At 47.2% G+C, this 21,186-nt stretch overlaps 1 protein-coding gene across 3 annotated transcripts in view; it reads left to right on the top strand.

Moving 5' to 3' along the window:
• The window catches only part of GRAMD1B (GRAM domain containing 1B), an 81,251-nt gene extending 64,417 nt beyond the window's left edge, over nt 1-16,834 (top strand). For 2 of the 3 annotated variants that reach the window (XM_066639359.1, XM_066639360.1), the window contains 10 exons: nt 959-1,145; nt 2,691-2,834; nt 4,206-4,324; nt 4,469-4,611; nt 5,271-5,374; nt 5,659-5,862; nt 6,316-6,406; nt 10,049-10,156; nt 11,366-11,483; nt 12,412-16,834. In XM_066639359.1, coding sequence (XP_066495456.1) covers nt 959-1,145; nt 2,691-2,834; nt 4,206-4,324; nt 4,469-4,611; nt 5,271-5,374; nt 5,659-5,862; nt 6,316-6,406; nt 10,049-10,156; nt 11,366-11,483; nt 12,412-12,501 — 1,308 coding nt within the window. In that variant the 3' untranslated portion in view covers nt 12,502-16,834. Of the gene's footprint in view, nt 1-958; nt 1,146-2,690; nt 2,835-4,205; nt 4,325-4,468; nt 4,612-5,270; nt 5,375-5,658; nt 5,863-6,315; nt 6,407-8,679; nt 8,740-10,048; nt 10,157-11,365; nt 11,484-12,411 lie in introns of those variants that run through there. The other variant, XM_066639361.1, reaches the window with a different exon arrangement.
• The last annotated feature ends 4,352 nt before the right edge of the window (nt 16,835-21,186 follow it).

Raw genomic sequence — 21,186 nt, 5'->3', positions numbered from 1 at the left:
CTCTTTTGAATCAAGTTCCTAGACCTTAACACTTCTGCTATAGCTGAGTCTCACATGTCATGGGTTTTTCTTAGTCACAGGTAGCAAGCGAATACAGTGGGCCCATCAAATCTCTGGGGGTTTGGTTCTGAGACTCCATGTAAATACCCAAAAAGTGGATGCTCAATTCTGTGGGTAAAACTGTGTAAACAAAATGCAAAGGCTGGAGAGAGATCTGTGAAATGGCAGAAGGCTACAACAGCGGAATTTTTTGAAGACTATGTGGAATTTTCTATTTCCGAATACATTTTTGATCCACAGTTGGTTAAATCAATGAATACAATTGGCCCACTGTAATATCAGTTTTTATGGACCATGGACAGATCTTGCCCTTGTCAGAGGCAACTACATTAAATCCGGTCACTCTAAATCAGGGGTGCCCAAACCCCGGCCCTGGGGCCACTTGCGGCCCTCGAGGCCTCTCAATGCAGCCCTCAGGGAGCCCCCAGTCTCCAATGAGCCTCTGGCCCTCTGGAGATTTGTTGGAGCCTGCACTAGCCCGATGCATCTACTCTCAGTATGAGGGCGACTGTTTGACCTTTCGCAAGAGCTGTAGGATAAGGGCTTCCTCCACTGCTTGCTGTTTCATTTTGTGTTGCAGTAGCGGCAGCAAAGGAAAGGCCAGTCTTGCTTTGTGCAAAGCCTTTTAGAGACCTTCAACTATTTCAAGAACTTCAATCATTCGTCTTTAATATAGTCATTTATTTAAACGTATGTAAATTTATTCAGATTTTAAATGTAAATTATTTATTTTTTCCCCTGGCCCCCGACACAGTGTCAGAGAGATGATGTGGCCCTCCTGCCAAAAACTTTGGACACCTTTGGACATCTAAATTCTCATCTTCAGTTGTCAATTGTGGCTGCAACCCTATTACCCTGAGGTAGTGGTAACATATTGATATGTTTTGCACTCTTCCAGTATGAAGGAATAGTTCCTGAGGAAGAGGAGATTGTGGACACTCCTGCAGAGAAGGAATTGACGATCGCAAACCTCATTGGAGACAAGATAGAGATAATTGCCCCTGTGAATTCCCCTTCCTTGGATTTCAATGACAATGAGGATATTCCAACTGAACTCAGCGACTCCTCAGAAACCCACGATGAAGGTGCACAGTTGTCCATGGGCATCATGGTGAAACTGACTGCTCCTTCAGTCTTCCTCCTGGCTCATATGTTATGGGGTAGTCAGGACCTCCAAGTGGGCCTCTGTCACTTGAAAGTCAGTGGTACCTAGTATTTGCTGCTTCTTAGTTTTCTCTAGCTGAAACATACTAACTCTCGTGTATTGCTGGTTTCCAGCTTGGAAGCAAAGGCAATAATAGGTTTAGGGGTAAGCAGTGAAGTGGCCAAGTTTTCAGATAACTCCAAACTATGTGAGGCAGTAAAAATCAAAGCAGGTTATGAAGAGCTCCAGAAGGATCTCTCCAAACTAGCTAAATGGGCAACCAAATGGCAAATATGGTTCAGTGTCAATCAATGTAATGTGATGTGCATTCGGGGGAAAAAATCCTAACTTCATATAAACTTGGATGCTTGAAGCAAACAGCAGTTGTGATGAAGACAAATTTCACATGAGGGGTCATTAGGAAACGCATCAAGAGTGTGTCTGCAAATATTGCCATGCCCCTGCACAAATCTGTGATCTGGGCTCTTTTGGAGTACTGTCTCCAGTTCTGGTCACCACACCTGAAAAAGGATATTGCAGAATTGAAAACAGATGCAAACAAGGGCAATGTATTGCTAGGTAGACACGCATAGGATTGCATTGTCGTGTACACTTTTTTAGGAGTAAGGTCCATTGACCACAATGGGACTTACTTCTGAATATGCAGGCATTCGATGATGTAGTTTGTTACTGCTCCAAGGATGACTCTCTCTAGGCAGGATCCAGAGAGCGACTAAGATGATTACGGGGCTGGGGCACCTTCCTTATGAGGAAAGGCTACGGCGTTTGGGCCTCTTCAGCCTAGAAAAGAGACGCTTGAGGGGGGACATGATTGAGACATACAAAATTATGCAGGGGATGGACAGAGTGGATAGGGAGATGCTCTTTACACTCTCACATAATACCAGAACCAGGGGACATCCACTAAAATTGAGTGTTGGGCGGGTTAGGACAGACAAAAGAAAATATTTCTTTACTCAGCGCGTGGTTGGTCTGTGGAACTCCTTGCCACAGGATGTGGTGCTGGCGTCTAGCCTAGACGCCTTTAAAAGGGGATTGGACAAGTTTCTGGAGGAAAAATCCATTATGGGGTACAAGCCATGATGTGTATGCGCAACCTCCTGATTTTAGGAATGGGTTAAGTCAGAATGCCAGATGTAGGGGAGGGCACCAGGATGAGGTCTCTTGTTATCTGGTGTGCTCCCTGGGGCATTTGGTGGGCCGCTGTGAGATACAGGAAGCTGGACTAGATGGGCCTATGGCCTGATCCAGTGGGGCTGTTCTTATGTTCTTATGTTCTTATATTTGTTGTTGAGGGTCCTGCTTACGAATTGCTCTGTGGACGAACTGTGAATAGTGTAATATCATCAGTGTAATTTTCTCATGTGCAGGTGTTAGTATTTGATCCCCCAGCCCAGACTGAGAAGAATTATCTCAGGATGCATCTGGTGACAGACATGATAATTTATTCTGCTTCTTTGTGCAGGGGAAGTCCAGGCCTTTTACGAAGATCTGAATGGCAGGCAGTACATGAATGAGGTCTTCAACTTCAGTGTGGACAAGCTGTACGATCTTCTCTTCACAGACTCCCAGTTCCTGAGGGACTTTATGGAGCAGCGCCGGTTCTCTGGTAAGTCTGGTACCCTCTGACACCCACACGCATAGCCTGATGTCACAGGTGGCTTGCTGTCACTCACAGAGGTTGATCTCCCACAAGTAATCATGTCCCCCCCCAATACTGCAATATTGCATTTCCCAGGAGGAAGGTTGCAAGTGGGGGGAAGGGACAACACCACCTCCCCCATACTTGCAAATTCATTTTGTTTTTTTAAATTGTCAGAGCAGCAGTGAGGGTCTTTGTCCAGTTTCCACATCACCATGTCAATCTTTCAACCTTATAAGACCAATATATGTTTGTTGAGAACATCTTAGGAGTTGACAGCATCACTCAGTTAACCTTTTAACTGGTGGGAAAGGAGAAACTGACAATTCTTCCCCTCGTTCCACAAAACACTTGTACTTTCCTCCTAGGACCTCTGATGGGGATTGTCAGATGGTCTCCCAGGCATCCTGAGCTTCAGAAGTGGAGCCACACCAAGCATCCTGTGTCCTTCTGGGACTCACAATTTATGCTAATTTTCTAGAGCAGTGTTTCTCAAACTGTGGGTCGGGACCCACTAGGTGGGTAGCGAGCCAATTTCGGGTGGGTCCCCTTTCAATATTTTATTTTTAATATATTAGACTTGATGCTGCCATGGTATGTGACTGCATTTGGGAAAATGTTACAGATCTGTACTTTGAACAGGCTACGGTATATATGCTTTTAACAATGATAGTTGATGGGACTTAACTCCTGGGAAAGTGTGGGTAGGATTACAGCCTAGGATTGTTAAAAATGCTCCTGCTTGATGATGTCACTTCCCGTGGGTCCTGCCAGATTCTCATGCTAAAAGGTGGGTCCCGGTTCTAAAAGTGTGAGAACCGCTGTTCTAGAGATTTTCAAATCACCTGTAAAATTTCATCACTCCTACTAAAATACTCCTAACTGGCAAAAGGTCTCTCAACCTTTGGCTATTCTATTCTGCTTGGATCTGCATCTCCTAAGGTGGTTCAGATACAAGTACACCCATTGGGGCCACTGCAGCACGGCATGGGGTAAGGGGAAGTTGCCTCACGCTGTGCTGCTTTTGGCCACAAACTTGTGCTGGATACACTGCGGGCCTGCTGGCCTGCCTGTTCCAGCGCAAGTTAGGATCGGGCTGTTTGTCACGTTTTTATGGTGAAGAACACAGACGAACAACAATGGCTCTTCTGTGTTCATCCAGTTCTGTCTGCCAGTTAGGGCAGAGGTGGGGGCCATAACATTTCATGGCCTTGACTTTGGTCATGAGAATAATAATTTTTCCCCTGGGAACTGCACTGCACTGTACTCTGCTTCCGTTAACTGAGTAGTACAAATTATCATCCAGTGGCCTTTTTATTTTCTCTGTCTCCTTCCCAGATATTGTCTTTCATCCTTGGAAGAAAGAAGAAACAGGCAATCAGAGCAGAGTGATCCTCTACACCATCACCCTCACCAACCCTTTGGCCCCCAAAACTGCCACTGTCACCGAGACTCAGGTAGGTGGAGGGTCGGACAGCTGGTTCAGTCTTCTGAGGGATCTTTTCACCTTAACCGGGGACATGTCTGGTGTGAAGTCTTTTGTGGTAATCTTCTCTGTTGGTGAACTTCTGTCCATTTTCACGTGTGCTTTGTCCCTCCAGACAATGTACAAAGCAAGCCAAGAAAGCGAGTGCTACGTGATAGACGCAGAGGTGCTAACTCACGATGTTCCCTACCACGATTATTTCTACACAATTAATCGTTACACGTTGACGCGTGTTGCTCGAAATAAGTGCCGACTCAGGTGGGTTTAAGACGTGAACTAGGAGTGTGAGAATTAAGTTGGCATGCGTGTAGTTCAGGGGTGCTCAATAGGTGGATCGCGATCTACCGGTAGATCGCGAGGCAAAATGAGTAGATCGCGGAGTGCCGACCCCCCCCTTCAGGTGCCTCTGGGAGGAAACGCCGGGAGTAAGGCCCATTGTACTCAATGGGGCTTACTCCCAGGTAAGTGTGGCTAGGATTGCAGCCTCACAGCCTAATCCTAGGCATGTCTACTCAGGAGTAAGTCCTGTTATACTCAGTGGGGCTCAAGGTACACCAACATACATTGTACACATAAATGTTATATGTTATGATGGCGCGAACATTGTAAAAAAAAACTCTGGTAGATCTCCGGGCCTTGCTGGGTTTCAAAGTAGCTCTCGAGCCAAAAAAGTGTGAGCACCCCTGGTGTAGTTGTACAGGAAGATACATGGTTTGGAGGGAATGGGACTGAGAAATGGTCATTGCTTCTTTGAATGAGCCTAGTTGCCCCTATATAACTTTGATTTGCGTTGGTGGCAACCCACAGTGTCCTGCGATTACCACGGTTTCAGGTTGCAAATCCAAGTACAAATTACAGAGTTGTGGAAATCGCTTGTGCAGCCTGGGAGTGATCAGGGTTCCTTCTCCTCTTCTCAGGGTTTCTACGGAGCTGCGATACAGGAAACAGCCATGGGGGCTGGTGAAATCCTTCATTGAGAAGAACTTCTGGAGTGGTCTAGATGATTATTTTCGTCATTTAGGTGAGAGCTTCAGAAACGAGCGGAAAGGTGCAAGGCTTGGCTTTATGACGGATGGTATTTTAGCTTTGCCTGCAAAGAAAAAATATTTCTTTAGCTTATACACACACGTGCGGCATTAGACCATTACTCCGTTGTGTTGTGATCCATGCCCTAAAGCTATTGACACCGGCCACCGTCTCAATGGCCGGGCTAGAGATGAGAACTTGTTGTCTCTGATGATGGTGGCCTTTGGCAGAGCTGCCTTCCTTGCGTGTTAAAATGTGCCACCCTCCTGTCCCCGGCAGAGAGCGAACTGACCAAAACAGAGAGCATGTACCTTGTCGAGCTTCACAGACAATCCCCCAAAGAGAAGGCAAGCAAACAGTCCACGGTGCGCAGGAGAAAACGACCCCACGCCCACTTGAGGGGGCCACACCTGGAGGAAGCCCTGAGCCCTGTAACGACTCCCACAGACGAGGAGGCTGTCGGTCGAATCAAGCGCGTGGCAGGTAGAGAAGGCGCGTCTGACGGGGCGGAGCGGGCAGCGTCCAGGTCCCCCCTTTGCTGTTTTATGGAGGGTGCAGATTTGGCTAGGGAAGGGATTTCCTGCAAGGTTGGTTGCATGTAGCACCAACCTGGCAGATCCAGGTGATCTGTTGGTTCTCTCAAAAAGTGGTCCAACCTGGGGATTTATTGTAGAATGTTTCTGTCCTGGCTTTTGTTGCAGGTTAATTATCTTGAAGTCATTTGTGTTACACAGTCTGTGCCAAGAGCCCCCAAGCTGCCAACCCCCAGTTTTCACATGCAGTCCTTTTTGCGAGGGTAGCAGCGTCGGAGAATTACCGCAGGGCAAACAGCCAAGGGTGGTGCCCCTCCGGAACAAGGCCTAAGACAGAACACTGTTTGGGGGGAGGGAACTCGCCTCTTCTCAGGAAGTGCCCTCAACAAGTGCTGCCTTTCAGGTTCCACTCAAACACGGCACATCCCTGAGGAGAGCTCCAGTGGCTTCCACCTGCAGAGTGTCTCCAAGTTGCTGCTCATTATCAGTTGTGTGTAAGTGATCTTGCTGCTTTGTCACTGCAGTACATGCTCTTCTCTCTCTCTCTCTCTCTCTCTCTCTCTCTTCCCCCTCCCCCCATTTTATTTTACAGTCTAGTTTTTCTCCCCAGATTGGAAAAGATTTTGCAGGGATTAGCGTAACAATGTCAATAAGAAGTTGACTGTCACCCAATAAGAATCCTCCCCACAAACATTATATTTAGAGTCCATCGCTATATTTTGTGACATCCAAGTGCCCACACTTTTTGGCTCAATTATCTACGTGCCCAGGAGATTAGTTCTGGCTGCAGGTCCGTGTTAGACAGGGAACGGTTGTTCTCCAAAAGTGGCATTTCCTTCACAGATGCACAAAAACTCACTTTGCAGCACACAAACCTTTTTTAAATTAACACATTAATTGGTTGTAGTGATTGTGATTCACTCTATCAGGGCCACTTCTTGCCAAGTTGAGGTTGGGAACCTTTTCGCCACGTCGTAGTCCATCCTGAAGGCAATAATTAAGATTCTCTTGTACCAACGTGGAGGAAAGAAGCGCAGTCTTCCCTACCCCGCCTAGGAGTTTAAAGAAGCCTTCTTCAGTGTTCATGTTTAAAGTGCTGTGTGTATCTTTGTCAGTTGTGGTAGAAAATGAGACTGTGTCTGTTCCTGGTTTGTAAGAATGCTGGGTAATTTGACTTCAGTGGTGTTGTGGAGCAACTTGACAATTTGCTCTACTATGCTCTTTTGCCTTTAGGACTATTGAGTCCCACACACTTAATAGGATGGTAATGAGTTAAGTCTCCCCCCCCTTCCCACATCACCAGGTACCAGGTTGATTTGGTCAGCCTGCTTGTCAGGAAGCTTCCTGCTTAGGTCTACTGTAATTCCTTCCCCCTCAGGGGAAATGTTGTTGCCAGTGCAAACAGTGCCACCTGCTGGAGAGCTGTAATCCAGGGCCTCACACCACTAAATGTGGGTTCCCAAATCCAGGGATTGGACCAGGGGTGGGAGCAAGCAAAGGGGATTAATTGCCCAAATTAGCTTTATTTTCGCAAGCTGCGTATCTTTTCATTTTCTAGCATGACCTTATTTTTACACGCACGCGTTTTGTTACACTGGATGTTTTGTTCTGGGGTGGGGTTCAGCAAGAGAATAGATAAATAATGCTTGTGGGTCATTGTTCTGAGAACAGTGGGTACGTTCGGGGCAGGGTTCTCTGGCCTGTAGGTGGAAGCTGGGAATTTAGCGAAGTGAAGATGTCGCATCCTTGCCCCTTGTGGCGAGAAGCCCCTGCTGTAAATTTTCAGTGTTCTTATGATCATGAGGGCTAGAAACATGTGGCATTTGAAATCCAAGCTTTTCAGCATCCAGGGCTAATTATGTTCTGCGGCACATGGCATAAAAAAGGCTACACACCTCACCAGCACCCTAAGGCCCTAGCACAGTATCCCAAGCTCTGAGTGTTCTCTCCCTTTCCTCTCTGCATGCTCTGCCAGTATGTGTGTCCTGTGTCCTGTAGAATAATTTCCCCTGCAGTTTCTCCTCTCTCTTCTCTGATGTGCTTCTAACCTTCACCTCCTCCATCTTTTCTCTTCCCTGCTCCCATTAGGATTTGTTTCAGGTACCGTCTCCTTCTCTTTCTACCTCGCTTCTCTCCCTGCCTCTCCTTTTCTTCTCTTCCTCTGCATTCCAGCTGGTGGGTTTTTGTTCCTTAGCTCTCTCTGTCCACTGACAGCTCAGACTCCCCTGGGCCTTGTCCATGTCTCTGCCTTTCTGAAAGCATCAAGTAGAGTCCACCCCTTTCCTTCTCTGCTCCCCAGACTTGAAGCTTTTCTACCCCATCTCTTGTTGAGCCCCACCTGCTTATTTTCAGTATTGTATTGTTGTGTCATCTCTATGCATGATGCTGTGCAAAGGAGGAGGGCAGATCTGGCTCTCCGCCCCCCAACCGTTTCTGTTCTCTCTTTTTATGTTTTGTGAAGTTTGTATTGCCCTTTTCCACCCTTTTCTCTGGCCTCCAAAGATGGTTGTGGCTGTGGATGGGGGTGGAGCTGCAAATAGAGGGTGTCTCCTTTTTCTTACTTTTGTCTACGCCAGGGGTGTCAAACATAAGACCCGGGGGGGGCTGGATGCAGCCCCCCCGGAAACTTTTTACCCGGCCCTCAGGCTCTCAGCTGCTGAGTAGTGCTGAGGTGTTACTGCTGAAAAGCAGCCGACATGAAAATTGGGGACCCCCCATACCTTGAAATACTATTAAGATTTGGTATTTTCTCTTCTGTCATTTGCAGCTAATGAGTTTTTTTGTGAGAACAAAGTGCTGATTTCTGGCCATCAGCTGCTTAATGATGTCACTTTCTGGTTAATGACGTCACTTCCAGCCCTCAGCAGGTACCCTGAATGCTAACTTTGGCCCTCTGTGCAAAATGAGTTTGACACCCCTGGTCTATGCACTTTCTCTCCCTCCCCTTTATAAATCCAACCACACTGCAAGGTAGACTGTAGACGGGCCGTCTTAGGGTACGAGTGGGGCCGGCCGGCTGGCAGCAAGGACAGCAGGCCGGGTGTGCAGGAAGGAGCTGTGCAGCGTTGCTCAGTTGCTCATCTGATGAAGCCCAGTTTCAGGAAAGGCATGGGGAGAGCACCTGGGCACATAACCCTTCCTTTGACAGAGGCCTGCTGCAGCCCAGGCCTATGCACTGCTGCAGCCTGGTGCAGGCCACCCCCCTTGCATGTTTGACAGGTTAGGAACCAGAGCGCAGACAGAAGCCAGAAATCTTCAAGAAGCAGAACAGAGTCTTTCTTTCAACTTACAAGTGCTAGTTGCCAGTGCAAAACTGGAGAGGTGGCCACTCCAAAAGACCCAGCTGCTTTCCCCTCCTCATTCGCTCATGCACATGTATGCTTTCTGCAGGGAGAGGGTCAAAAGAGCAGGCGGTTGAAAAGTGCTCCATTGGAAAGAGGGCGATACCTGTGAAAAGGGTCTGGCGCACAACCCCGCACCTTCTAAAAGGACAGTTTATTTTCTCTCAGCACTCTGCCCATTCCTTGCTTCCACATAAGAACATAAGAACAGCCCCACTGGATCAGGCCATAGGCCCATCTAGTCCAGCTTCCTGTATCTCACAGCGGCCCACCAAATGCCCCAGGGAGCACACCAGATATCAAGAGACCTGCAAGGCTTCCTGGGAATTGTAGTTAAGAACATAAGAACAGCCCCGCTGGATCAGGCCATAGACCCATCTAGTCCAGCTTCCTGTATCTCACAGCGGCCCACCAAATGCCCCAGGGAGCACACCAGATAACAAGAGACCTCATCCTGGTCCCCTCCCTTGCACCTGGCATTCGGACATAGCCCATTTCTAAAATCACGAGGTTGCGCATATACATCATGGCTTGTACCACAAAGACTGAGAGCACTAGAGTGAGGCATATATAAAGTGGCCTCAGTTATAAGCCCTCTGCTGATGCTCTGTGCTGCCTCCTTTTACGCATCGCCTCAAGCGTGGAAACCAGGGCTTGGCCGAGCATGGATCAGAGTCGTTCACAAGCCGGCATGCATGAGGGAAGTCAGGCTGAGGTCACTTCTCTGGGGTGGGAGCAAGGCCCACGGACAGCCCCAACTCTCCCTTGGTAACTTGGCTTTGTTTTCCTCCATAGTCTGGTGCTTTTGGTAATCCTCAACATGATGCTGTTCTACAAGCTCTGGATGTTGGAATACACCACCCAGACCCTCACGGCATGGCAAGGCCTCCGGCTACAGGAAAGGTGATGCACATTGAGAGCCAGTCTCACTTGGCTCAGGGGCCCAGCTGCTGGCTGAGGTGCGGGTGGAGAAGACACCTGCGGGTTTAGTTTTGTGGCCTGCATCTGGTGCTGCAGCATGACCTGTGTCTGTGCTCCTGTTTCCGTTCTTGTTCCTGCTTAAGTGTCTCAAAAATCCTAAGGATTTGCCTCTTCTGAGTTTTTTATTCTGAAATCTTGGAAAGCCCTGGCTCATTCCAAATGCTTCTCTGTAGACATTTTCCTTCATCTCTCCCTGCTTGCAGGTTCCCCTTTCCTCAATAAGGGAAGGATTGCTCCTCAGATCTTCATTACTCCTGAACATCTTACTTACAGGAAGGGGGTACAGTTTCCAGGGATCCTTGGCAGTGGAACCTTCCTGTTGATAAGGCGTTCAGGCCTAATGAAGGTCTAAGGAGCACCCTCCAACCTGTTGCTGCTGCTAGGAGGTGAGTTTTGAGGGGAGGGGGAAGGACAACTTGGAATGGGATTAGTTTATTTTCAAGTCAAGCTAATGTTCAAAGGGAGTTTAGCTCAGATTAGGAAACACCAATGTCATTTCTGAATGGGAGGGTGGGATTCATTCCCAGCCTTCACCTCATAGCTGCTGGTATCACATTTAGGGTGCAGTCCTAACCCACTTTCCAGCACTGACATAAGGGCAATGCAGCTCCAAGGTAAGGGAACAAACATCCCCTTACTTTGAGGAGGCCTCTGTGACTGCCACCCAACTGCAGGATGCAGCACACGACCCATGGGCACAGCTATGTCGGTGTTGGAAAGTTGGTTAGGATTTGGGCCTTATTTAATGAACCTCATGATTGGGCCCTGTGATGGTTCAATTGCAGCCCTCTGCATCTTAGTGGAGTCACTTTGTGCATTGCATTCCTTTTATGCAGAGGGAAATCTCTAGCAAGAACACTCAGGTGTGTAACAGACACAGGGCAAGCCCCTGATGTCAGTACCCAGCTAGTCCATGCTTCATATGTCATGACTTGCATTTCTTTTTCCAGTGCTCTGGTGATCTCTGTGCAAGTCTAAAGTGCAAAGTAGTTTATTGGTTTGCCACCATTTTTAGCACAGAATTAGTCTTGCTGCATTTCATTTTCCCCTGCCCCTACTGTAAAAAATAAAAAAATCCCCAAACTTCTTGCTGAATTTCCAGAGCTCACTGTTGTGTCTTTGTCCTGACAGGTTACCCCAGTCCCAGACAGAATGGGCCCAACTATTAGAGTCCCAGCAGAAGTATCATGACACAGAGCTGCAGAAGTGGCGGGAGATCATCAAGTCGTCTGTGATCCTCCTAGACCAGGTGAGAAAAGCAACTGGGAATATTGCATGTAATGAATTGAATTGCACAGATGTTGAGGAACAGGGTGTGGTGCCTGCACTGGAAGACCCCTTCTGTCTGCCATGTTATAATGCGGGTGCAGTAGAGTGGCTAAGAGACTGAGCAGCGAATCAGGGCTTCCTCATGGTTCAGACCTCACCTATGCCACCCTGTCAGCCTAGGTCTTCCCCATCTGCAATAGGGGGATAATAATAGTTAGCTTACAGAATCGTTCTGGGGATTCCACCAAGATAGCGGACTCAAAAAATAAATAAATAAAAATCTTAAAATCATTATATAAATGCCAGGTGGTGTTAGAATCCTGAAAGAAGCTTGAAGCTTCAGAATCAGGAGGTTGGAACATGACTTTTGTGTGTTTAGGTTTAATTTGGTTGCTGATTCTGGAGCACAGTTTCCTGTGATCTCCAAGAGGGCTAGGCACATTTTCTTCTTATAAAAGTTCCTTATTGGAACGAGGCTTCTACCTTAGGGTTGCAAATTACCTATTTCACCCTTTCCTAGATTCCTTTGTGAGGCTTAGAGCCCAATCCTAGGCATGTCTACTCAGAAGTAAGTCCTATTAGAGTCAATGGGGCTTACTCCCAGGAAAGTGTGGATAGCATTGGGCTGTTAGTTCCTTGTTTCCCCCTCTTCCCAATGCCCGATTTGCTGGGGAGGGAGGAGAATGAGACTTCTCTGTGCTCCCCAAGCTCCACAAATGCAGGGGCTATTTCATTGAGGTCAGGAAGCCACTTCTCTTACTCCTTCCTTGCTTCTGGATAATTGTTTCCCTTGCTGAAAGAAATGGGGAGCTGCATATGCGCAGGAATTCCACATACCCATTAGGACTCTATGAGAAAGCCCTGCTGTGTACCTCCCAGTGATAGTTGTTTGTTGTTGTTGCTTACAGATGAAGGACTCGCTCATAAACCTCCAGGACGGTATTGGGTCTCGCGACTATCAGTCAGAGCCGGACGAGAAACGGAAACGGTTCCACTAGCAGGCAGGAACGCAAGCGGCCAGAGGATTGTGTGCAATATGTGTACATAGAATATATATATATATATACAGAATATAAATATATATATATATTATATACAGATTTTAAAAGAGAAAACAAAGCCTATGTACTGAGAAGAAAGAGCGGTGCCGACCGACCTCCAGCACTGGATGAAATGGAGTGTCACTGGGGCAGGGACAGGAGGTGGCAGGGTTGTGCTCTTCCAGCACTGAGGCATTGTGGGAAAGCACAGCCCACCACCCTGGGCCCACACACCTCTCTTGGTATTTTTCCTGGCTGTCTGTTTGTCTGTCTGTCTTTGTTTGTTTCGTTGGTTGGTTGGTTGGTTGTTTTCTTTTCCAAAGGGAAGCATCAGAGGGAGTGAAATCCCCTTTCCCCATGTTGAGCTAATGTTTGAAGGAGACGCTGTTAACTCGGCACTTGGGGTAGTTGCTGAGGACAATCTCCCTTCGTTGACGTCTTTTTCTTTTGAGATTTTGTTGGCAGGTTCTCCAACAGGGCCTCTAAGTTAATAGTGCAAACCAGTGTTTTGTTTGATAGCATCCTTGTTCAGGGTTATGCATTTATCACCTGTCTGGCAGTGCATGCTTCCCCAGCCTCTCCCCAAGCTGAGTGGCCCATCAAGGGTGTGGCGGCACCAGTGCATCATAGGATGGGAGAGGTAGGAAGGTTTGTTTGAGGAATGCCCCCAGATTCATTTGGTGCTAACTCTCTTTGTGCGGGAGGAGTTACGCAGGTGTATTTTCTCCTTTTGTTTGATGGTGTCCCCTTATGGTGTCCAACGATTGTGTCTTTGCACCCTCATCCCTCATGTTTCTTAGAGAACTGCTGCTTCATTGAAAGGGCTATGCATACACACATATATCCTTACTGGAGGTGGAAAAGAAATCCAAGCCTGGCTCAGATGAACACGGTGCCCCTTATAATAAATTCCCAAATTTTCCCCTGCCAAAAATGAAGAACTTCTAGACCTGGGACCAAACCTCAGAGCTTATTGAAAAACACCCAGTCCTGCTACTGACCTACCCAGTTATTGAGGTCCCAGTGTGTAGATTTATGGTTGTGTCAGCTTCTCTCACACCCTGACACCTTAGGAGAATGCTTAAAGAAGGCACTGGACAGGGATTCTGTGACTGCCCAAGTAGATTGATACATCTACATTAATAACCCAGCTGCCTTCCAGATTCACACTTGGCTTTTGAAAAGGTCTAAGGAAGAATAGTGTGGGAGTGACAGACCAGGGCAATGGAGTTGCATTGGACAGAAAGTCTAAAGACTTTACGAAAATGTTTGGTGGCTACTGGTGACCTGGAGGTGAAGCCTTTTGGCTCTGGGAAGTGGAGAACGGGTGGCATTTGTAAGCCTTCAAAACCATGCAAGGAGCCTAATCTTAAACTGTTGTTTGAAATTTTCTTTTAATGAGCCAGTCTGAAAGACCTGAAATTGACAAATGTCAAATGACTGCTATATTTATTTTTAAGGGCTTTGTTTTGTTTAGTGACAATTGTATGTTAGGGCTGAGCCTAAAGGGCAGGCATGTTCCCTTTTTTCTTGCAGAAGACAACGGAATCTGGGAAGGCCACACCTGAGCCAGTGGCTTTTCTAACGCTGCGGGGGGGCAGGGCTGGAGGGGACAGGGCTGGAATAAATACAAAACAGGTGGCGTTTTGTATCTTCTCTTGACATACAACAGTCAATCCGTTTGAGTGATGAGGAGAGTCAAGGAGTTTTCCACAAGGTTTGAGCAATGCCATTCTCACTCGACTAGATTAGCACTGCAGTTGGGTAGACCGTGCAGTAGAGTAGCCAGACCTTTGTGCAGCACTGTTGGCCCAGGCAGAAGCAACGTGCCTTTCCTTAAGGCCACAGGGTAGTCTCCAAGCCAGTGTGTTTCTTGTCGGTAGAGCATTGAGGAGCTCCTGTTCTCTGGTGGTTTTCTGATTTGGGCTCCTGCTCAGGAAACAGCATGGGCTTCCACGGAAGGAGGTGGGTGAATCCATCCATATGCACTGGCATCCCTACAGAGGAGGTGGAAAGGATTACCCTGGAACCTAGGAAGAGCTGGCTCTAAAGGGCTGGGCCTTTCTGGCCATTCTTAGATGGGGCAGAGAGGCTCCTTGCTGCATTTTTCATACTGTGAACACCAGGGTAGGTGGTGATTGATTGGGGTGAGGAAGGTAGGCTGTTGAAAGAGGAATAAGAAATTGCAGGTGGGAAGATGGTGGTTGGTTTATTTGGGAGCCTTGTGTGGGTGGGGGGGTTGGGGGAGATTTATTTACATAATTTATTGTATTTATAGAGAAATATGTAAACTTGCATAATGCTGCTGATTCACTGGCAATCTTTAGAGTGCCCCAGTTTGCTGCTTGCATAAACTCCATAGAAGATTGAAGAGCTTTGGGGAGCGGGCTTGAAATAGTGGGCTTCCGGACTCAGCAGTTCCTTAAACTCAGAAGTCCCAATGAGCACACTCCTCTTTCCTCCTCACAAGGGCTTTTCAGTCAAAGCGCTTAACTGGGTCCTGATAGGGGACTGCGAAAGGGGCACAGGGGGGGGGGGGGAAGGGAAGAAAGATAGTTATTATTCAGAGCACCAATGGAGAGAGAAAACTGTTCTCACCTTTTATATGTCCTTAACAGGGAGGATCTTTTAGGCTACTTTGTAGGACCAGATTGGAGGAAAAGAAAATCTGGCTGAGGGTGACTTTTATGTGCTGTATAGGGCACAGTGTAGAAGCCCTCGGCCAGGTCACCAGATGTGTCTGTGGTGCTCCTGTGTGCAAGTCCACATGAATACTCTATGGAGTATGAAGATTTGCACACAGAAGAGTGTGTGTGCAGTGCTCTTTTCTGTTGAAGGGAATGGAACTGTCACTGCATCAGATAAGCTGCTGGCTTGGGAGACATGAGAGTGTTCTGAGAGCGTTCTGTGGATTTGAGAGAGGCTTAGGCAGCTGTTATTTTCAGCGTAAAGCCAGGTACAGTCCAGAGAAGGCAAGCTTACCTTTTGTTTAATTTTAACAGAGTCAAAATGTATTTAGCGCTTTTTTTTTCCTGGACCAAACCTCACCTGGTTATGGATGTCGTGCTTGGTAAGAAGCGTTGGCTTCCCTTCCGCCTTGGGGGATGTGATGTTTTGGTAATTGTTGGCTGTTCTTTGCTTGTGCTTGGCAAAGGAAGGGTACAACGAGTATCATGTTTCTTCCTTTCTTTGCCCTCCCACCAGTTCTCTAGAGGAAGGATTCCTCCTTAAAGGCAAGTTAGGCAACCAAGAGCGGCATTCCCATAGTTCTAGCAGATTTTAAAACTGCATTTCCTATCAGTGGCTTTCAGTATAGCTACATGGGAAGGCAGCACCCGTAGCTGACTCTTTATAATTGGCTACAGTTAAATGAATTCCTTTCTAGTGCCCATTGTTAACTTCTCAGTTTGATATGTTGAACTCTGCTTTAAAGTACCTGACAATTGTTAAGCCTTAAGTTCTTGTTCTGTTTTGGGAAATGGTCAAGCCGGGTGCCCAGCCTGGGTGCTCACCTTCCTGTTCCACCAGACAGGATCAGTTCTCAGATTCTGCTCCCTGCTTGCGTAATTTCTTCTCTCATTCCCAGGCATCTATTTCTTGCTCTGCCGAAGTACAGGTGAATCTCTTTTTGTGCCATAACACCCCCTTCTCCCCCCATTAAATGTGCAAATCAGCCAAATTGAAATATTGATCCTCTCTCCCCCCCCCCTTGCTGAGTTGCAACCATGCCTCTTCCTTAGGGCAAGAGGGTGCTGATTTTTTGCCAGGAGCAACTTGTGCTAGATTAGAGCATGGCCTTCCCTGGAAAGAGGCGAAACCTGATAGCATCTCACCTTTCTATGCATTCTGCTGCCTCTCTGCCTAGGTGTGGTTCTATCACGCTCTGTTCTTTGGTCTCTCCAGCTCTTGGCACCCTACACGGGCTGACCCGGTGCTACACCCTGCCTCTGCGTTCCTTCTCATGGTGGTGGGGTATTCTGAAATGAGTGTGTGGTATTGTGGTGAAGAGTATAAACAAATGTATTTCCTTCCAAAAGGAGTTATGTTTGTACATGGCTTGGAGATCTTCTCTGACCTTTTTTTGTCGTTGTTGATTACCTCACTTATTTTGGTCAGTTTTGTTGCTAAGGTTTGCAGAACTGGCTTCCCCCACCTGAGCTTTGCATTAGATTTTTGGGTGGTGCCGGCAGTGGTGTAATACAGCTCAGGACTGCAGCCTGCTTGAGTGGTTCCCTGAGCAGTGGTGGGTCCTGGAGGTGAGCTTCTGTGGCTGCTCTTCAATCTAGCAACAGAGACAGAGACAAGCGACTACTTGTTCCCCCCTTGTGTAGTGGTGATGATGATGACTTCTCCGCCCCACCTTAAATGTCTGGCCTACACCCTGCTCCAATGAGCAAGTCTCTCCAGCTGTATTGCAATACTGTATTTCCCCTCCAACCCTCTGCTTAAAGGGAACAGACCTGAGGCCAATCAGCACCCCCTTTCCCCCCTCTCAACTATTTCTTAAAGCTAGAATGGACTGTGGAGACTCTGGAGCAAGGCCACATGCCGAAGGAACCCTGGTCATGTCTGTAGGAGCTGTCTGGCTGTCTGCGTGTCTGATTCTGTAATTATAATAAGCTTTGCGCTGTGCGCAAGGTCCAATACAAATTGATTTTAAAAAAACTTGACAGCTAGAATTTAGGCGTTATAAAGGCTACAAAGCCAAAAACTTAATGTAAAGTAGCTAGGAAAAAAATGGAATAAAAGTATGAATAAATATAATGAACAACTGACAAAGCATCACGTGGGTTTTTTTGCTTTTAATTTTGCTGCCTCATTCTCTAAGGCGCCTGCATCTTTTCCACATACACAGCGGGAATCTTTCTTGAGTCTGGACAGGAGACACAACCAACCTGTGAAACGAAGACATTATACAAGCTTTTCTCTGCATGCCAACATAAGGCGCTCAGCAGTTGGAAGATCCCCATATGCTACTGGTTGACAAGATGGACGCAAGAAAGTGTCCTTTAAAATGTATATACATATACGACAGTAGTTGAGATGAGGATAAAAAGCAAAGGGATTATCTCTATTGTTATTTCTTTTGGAGAAGCTTCCAGTTTTAAAACTATTTAATTACTCCATCATGGGGAGGGGGATAGTAGTTGGATTTTATTATGTCAGGTGAAGAACACAGAGCTGAGATCCAGACAGGACTGGATCAGGAGAGTGACATTCAGAGCTACGCTGCAAATTAAAAGCAAAATAAAGACAGAAGCCTTAGACTTAAGAAAAACCCTGCCCAGCCACTTCAAGCAGGGTGTACTGTACCTGTGCACATGCATGCATTCATACAGACATGCAACTCTGAGCAAAGCTCAGGTCTGGAAGTTCAAGTGCAGCAGAACCGCCAAGCTCAGGAGGCCTGGCTTCATATCAGGTCAACCACAAGGGAAAAATCACACAATCAAGACACGCCCATCCTGGCTCCCCTTTCTACTGTTTCCTGCCCCAACGCACAATCCCAGGTGCCTCCGTTTCTCTCTTACCTTCCTTTTGGTTTAGGAACATGCTGACTGACCTGTTGTAGGATGGCTGGGTGCAGCAAGTGATGCATTTGTGATCTGTGGTGTGTAGATGATGCTAGCGCGTCTTGATAGCGGGAATATTATGTATGGGGTCTGTGACAGAGAAACTATTTTTTTTACCTATTATGAAAGGGTAGGGTGAAGTGCTCCATAACCTTTCCTAGTAGTTTACTCCTAAGTAGCTTGACTGTGGAAGCCATCACTCACTTCAATGGCAGCAAAACATTTTTAATCCTCTGGCAAGTGGGATTGTGCTACATTTCCTGTCCCTGCTACAGGGCAAATCACTTTTGAAACTGAGGGGACTTTCAAAAGTTGTTGGGTTTTTGTTTTTGTTTTGTTCCACAGGTTTTGTGCCACATCCAACCAACAGCCGCACTGAGCAAGCCCCAACTCCCTGGGGGTGCTTGAAGGAGCCCTTTATGCACCAGGATCGAAGTCTTCATTCTGGTACTGGAGTAAGTTGCAGTAATAACTCAGCTGGAGCCTTTAAAACTAACTCATGAACCTTTCTTGCAACAGCAGATAACCAAACTTCTGTTCAGTTAATTCATGGCAAAGTGAAGTGTGTTTAACTGCAATCCATAGATTTAGGGCTGCAATCCTATACAGAGTAAGCCTCACTAAATACAATGGGTGTAAACATGTATAGCAGTGTTTCTCAAACTGTGGATTGGGACCAGGGATTGGAAAACCCAGCACAGCTTGAGTCAAGTCACCGAGTCACCATCCCCACGACTTGACTCAAAGAGTTCTAATGGGGGCATTTTCCGAGTCGCCAAGTCACCCTTTTAGTGTCTCTAAAAGACTTGAGTCTTCCCCCCCTTTAAAAAGTCTGCCACGGCTCCATTGAAAAATGGGGCTGGTGCCGGGGTGTTTGTGTATGTGTGTCGAAGTTCTCTTTCTCACTCACTCGATGTCCCCACCCATCTGTAAACAGGACAGGAGTGATGGGAAGGACTGCGAGAGAGTGGGGACAGAAGTGGCAAGAGGGAGGAGGGTCAAAGGCAGCAGCTGCAAGGCTTGCAGTCCTGCTCAGTAGTAGTTCCACTGTAGCCAGTCATTCAGTGAGACTTCCTCTGCCCAAGTAACAACAGAGCTTTCAGTAACCATGTGGAGGAAAGCATGATCGATATCGACAGCCTCCCCCTTTCCCCTCCTCCCTGGGCTTCTGCAGCCAAACATAAGGCAAGAACCCCCTTGGGCTCCTCCTCCTGCCCTCCCACAGCCAATGGATGATCCAGTGTGCTCATCCATTCCTTCCTATCACAGAGGGCAAAAAACCCGCTTCTGCCTCCTCTCTCCCACTTGGCTGGGAAAGGAAGCATTAACTTTTCCCTGCCTTGTGGCTGAAACTCCCTGCTGCTCACTGAGTCAGAATGCTGGCCCATGTGGTTTTTCATGCCACAAAAACAGTAAGCAAGGACACCCAGGCACAGGCAGACTCAGGTCAGCATGCATGGGGACAAATGTGGAGTCAGGGCGCCTGACTTGGTTCTTTTTCAAAGTCTTCCACGCGTGTGCCTCACAAGTTAGCCGTCAGTGAAAAACATGCATTATCGTGACTCGAGTCTGAGTATTCCGAGTTCCCAACCCTGGTCGGGACCCACTAGTGGGTTGTGAGCCAGTTTCAGGTGGGTCTCCATTCATTTCAATGCATATTTTATTTTTAATATGTTAGACTTGATGCCACCATGGTATGTGACTGGTGTTGGGGAAATGTTACAGATCTGTACTTTTAACAGACTACTCTGTATGCTTTTAACAATGATAGTCAATGGGGCTTACTCCTGGGCAAAGATGGATAGGATTGCAGCTTTTGGGATGTTTGGAGAATTTTTTTAAACAGGTCAGCAACTGCTTGGGAAAGTTAGGAGGGTTCTTTTTAAATAAGTGTTTGAACTTATTCTTATTGTAAACTTCTAATTGGCTTGATTTGATTTTGTTGTATAGGTTGTTAAAAATTTTCCTGATTAATGATGTCACTTCTGGCCACAACATCACGCCCAGTGGGTCCTGACAGATTGTCATTCTAAAAAAGGGGTCCCAGTGTTAAAAAGTTTGAGAAACACGGATGTTTAGGATTGTGCTGTCAGAGTGCTCAACATAGGCCTATGCACATTTATGCAGAAGTTGCATTGTGTTCAGTGGGGCTTCCTCCCAAGAAAGCGTAAGAACATAAGAAGAGCCCCGCTGGATCCGGCCAAAGGCCCATCTAGTCCAGCTTCCTGTATCTCACAGCAGCCCACCAAATGCCCCAGGGAGCACACCAGATAACAAGAGACCTGCAAGGCCTCCTGGGAATTGTAGTTAAGAACATAAGAACAGCCCCACTGGATCAGGCCATAGGCCCATCTAGTCCAGCTTCCTGTATCTCACAGCGGCCCACCAAATGCCCCAGGGAGCACACCAGATAACAAGAGACCTGCAAGGCTTCCTGGGAATTGTAGTTAAGAACATAAGAACAGCCCCGCTGGATCAGGCCATAGGCCCATCTAGTCCAGCTTCCTGTATCTCACAGCGGCCCACCAAATGCCCCAGGGAGCACACCAGATAACAAGAGACCTGCAAGGCTTCCTGGGAATTGTAGTTAAGAACATAAGAACAGCCCCACTGGATCAGGCCCTAGGCCCATCTAGTCCAGCTTCCTGTATCTCACAGCAGCCCACCAAATGCCCCAGGGAGCACACCAGATAACAAGGGACCTCATCCTGGTGCCCTCCCTTCAGGCACAGGATTGCAGCCTTTGTTTCTGACTTACAGCATAAGTCTTTTTAACGCTTATTGAATGTGATGTCTCAATGTAAAAGAAGATAGGTGCTAACATGCCTAGGCAAGAAATGTCACACTCTCCTGCCCCCCCTTGGAGCTGCCATCCTGGTGGGTTCATCCAGCAAACTAATTTGTTCGCGTTTCGCTTTGCTGCATTACGCACGTCCCCTTCACGTTTAGTAGAAACATTACAGTAACTCAATTCAAACTTCTCTCTTCTAATAGTTTTCATCCTGGGGGCTGGACAATACAGCAAAGGTATTACTAAGCAAATACAGCAAATACATACTAAGGTGGTATG

This window comes from Tiliqua scincoides, chromosome 11 (assembly GCF_035046505.1).
Source record: "Tiliqua scincoides isolate rTilSci1 chromosome 11, rTilSci1.hap2, whole genome shotgun sequence".
Classification (NCBI taxonomy): domain Eukaryota; kingdom Metazoa; phylum Chordata; class Lepidosauria; order Squamata; family Scincidae; genus Tiliqua; species Tiliqua scincoides.
This window is presented reverse-complemented; position numbering and strand designations above follow the sequence as displayed.